The sequence below is a fragment of the Otolemur garnettii genome, unplaced genomic scaffold (genome assembly GCF_000181295.1).
Source record: "Otolemur garnettii isolate 467f Iridium unplaced genomic scaffold, OtoGar3 scaffold00127, whole genome shotgun sequence".
In the NCBI taxonomy this organism is placed as follows: domain Eukaryota; kingdom Metazoa; phylum Chordata; class Mammalia; order Primates; family Galagidae; genus Otolemur; species Otolemur garnettii.
In genome coordinates, this window is record NW_003852522.1 from 3373185 (window position 1) to 3375696 (window position 2512).

The window sequence follows — 2512 nt, forward strand, 5'->3', positions numbered from 1 at the left end:
GCCCAGGAGTTGGAGGTTGCTGTGAGCTGTGAAGCCATAGCACTCTACCCAGGGGGACAGCTTGAGGCTCTGTCTCAAAAAAAAAAAAAAAAAACCATTCTCTTGTCTCAGTCTTCCAAGAAGCTGGGACTATAGGTGCCTGCCAATTGCCTGGCTATTTTTTTGTTGCAGTTATCATTGTTGTTTAGCTGGTCCAGGTCAGGTTTGAACTTGCCAGCCTCGGTGAATGTGGCCAGTGCCATAACCACTGTGCTATGAGCATTGAGCCAGTAGGTTTCTCTTAAAAAGACTTACTAGGCTCGGCACCCCTAGCTCAGTTAGTAGGGCGCTGGCCACATACACCAAAGCTAGCAGGTTCGAACCCATCTGCAGCCTGCTAAACAGCAATGACAGTTGCAACCAAAAGATAGCCGGGTGTTGTGGTGGGCACCTGTAGTCCCAGCTACTTGGGAGGCTGAGGTAAAAGAATCTCTTAAGCCCAAGAGTTTAAGGTTGCTATGAGCTGTGACATCATAGCACTCTACTGAGGGCTACATAGTGAGACTCTGCCTCAAAAGAAAAAGACTTACTGGAATGGGAAAGAGGGGTAGGAAAGGTTTGAGGACAAAATGGGATTTTTAACAAGGACACCTTCTAAGCAGGTGGCACGGAGATCTTCGTCCAGCCCACCCTGGATGATGGCGAAGAGGTTTTGCTTGTCTGGCCGTTGATGGGCTGCAATGCACCGGTCCAACCAGCGGATTGACCTGTAAGAGGGTCCTGGTCACAAGACCGTAGGAGCAGGATCCCCTACCCTAACATGTGTACATGCACATACACACACACACATACCTGTACATGGCCTCCTCCACTCGTGGTCCTGTCACGGTGCTGCTCACAACGTCATCCAGCTGCATGATGATATCTGAGCCTGAGGGTGACATAGGAGCATCATCACTGGGAAGGCCCCCACCTCTTTTTGGGAACAGGTTGGACCCCTCAAAGAACCCTTCTAGGGTCTTGCTGACTCCTAGTTTGTTCTCCCAATCTGTTTATACAGTGGCAAGAGGAAGGTTTTTCAAATGTGGATCTGATGTTGCCTCCCCTAACCTAAAATTCTGTCCTATCACATGGATTAAATCCCAAAATAGATAAAGTGATTCCTCACTACAAGGTCCAGCATCAGAAGACAGGGAAGCCAACCAAGCACCCATCAGTAGAGCTGTGGTTAAATAAACCATGGTATAGCCCTGAACAAAAGTTCCTTTCCAGGGCCAGGCGTGGTGGCTCATGCATTTAACCCTAGCACTCTGGGAGGCCCAGGCAGGTGGACTGCCTGAACTTACAGGTTTGAGACCAGCCTGAGGCAGAGCGAGTTCTCATTTCTAAAAATAGCCAGGCATTGTGGCCGGCACCAGTAGTCCCAGCTACCAGGGAAGCTGAGGCAAGAGAATTGCTTAAGCCCAAGAGTTTGAGGTTGCTGTGAGCTCACAGCACTCTACCAAGGGAGATAGTGAGACTAAAATAGGTTCCTTCCCCAAATTCCAACATCCAGAGACTTTTCTTTCTTTCTTTCTTCTTTTTTTTTTTTTGTAGAGGCAGAGTCTCACTTTATTGCCCTCACTAGAGTGCTGTGGCGTCACATAATTCACAGCAACCTCCAATTCCTGGGCTTAGGCAATTCTCTTACCTCAGCCTCCCAAGTAGCTGGGATTATAGGCGCCCACAACACCCAGCTATTTTTTTGTTGCAGTTTGGCTGGGGCCAGGTTTGAATCCACCACCCTTGGTATATGGGGCTGAGCCACAGGCCTGCCTCAGGCCACTGAGCCACAGGCGCCGCCCCAGAGACTTCTTTATCTTTTTTTGAGATAGAGTTCACTCAGTCACCCTGGGGTTGAGTGCTGTAGCTTCATAGCTCACAGGAACCTCAAATTCTTGGGCTCAAGCAGTTCTCTTGCCTCAGCCTCCCAAGTACTACAGGCACCCACCACAACACCTGGGTAGTTTTTCTATTTGTAAAGACAGAGTCTCACTTTGCTTAGGCTGGTCTTCAACTTCTGAGCTCAGGAAATCCACCTGCTTCGGCCTCCTAGTGTGCTGGGAATACAGGTGTGAGCCACCCCGCCTGGCCCAGAGAGTTTTCTAATAAAAGGCTTTCACAGAACAAAGGGGATTTTTAGTATTCTGCATGATACTATAATAATAGTGGATACATGTCATTGTGTATTTGTCCAAACCCATGGAATGTACGACACTAGGATCGAACCCTAATGTGAACTATGAACTAGATCAAATGAATTACTCCCCAAAATATGAGGAACCGGCTTGGCACCTGTGGCTCAAGTGGCTAAGGCACCAGCCACGTACACCCAAGGTGGCAGGTTCAAATCCAGCCCGGGCCTGCCAAACAACAATGATGGCTGCAACCAAAAAACAGCCGAGTGTTGTGGCAGGCGCCTGTGGTCCCAACTACTTGGGAGACTGAGGCAGGAGACTCACTTGAGCCCAGGAGTTGGAGGTTGCTGTGAGCT

General features: G+C 49.2%; 1 protein-coding gene across 1 annotated transcript in view; it reads right to left on the bottom strand.

The window, feature by feature from the left end:
• Positions 1–2512, bottom strand: part of QTRT1 (queuine tRNA-ribosyltransferase catalytic subunit 1) — a 10853-nt gene that overhangs the window by 3784 nt on the left and 4557 nt on the right. Inside the window, exons 4-5 of the mRNA XM_003798038.2 lie at positions 832–910; positions 631–746 (exon numbers count right to left, since the gene is read on the bottom strand). Of these exons, the coding sequence (XP_003798086.1) occupies positions 631–746; positions 832–910 (195 nt within the window). The remainder of the gene's footprint in view (positions 1–630; positions 747–831; positions 911–2512) is intronic.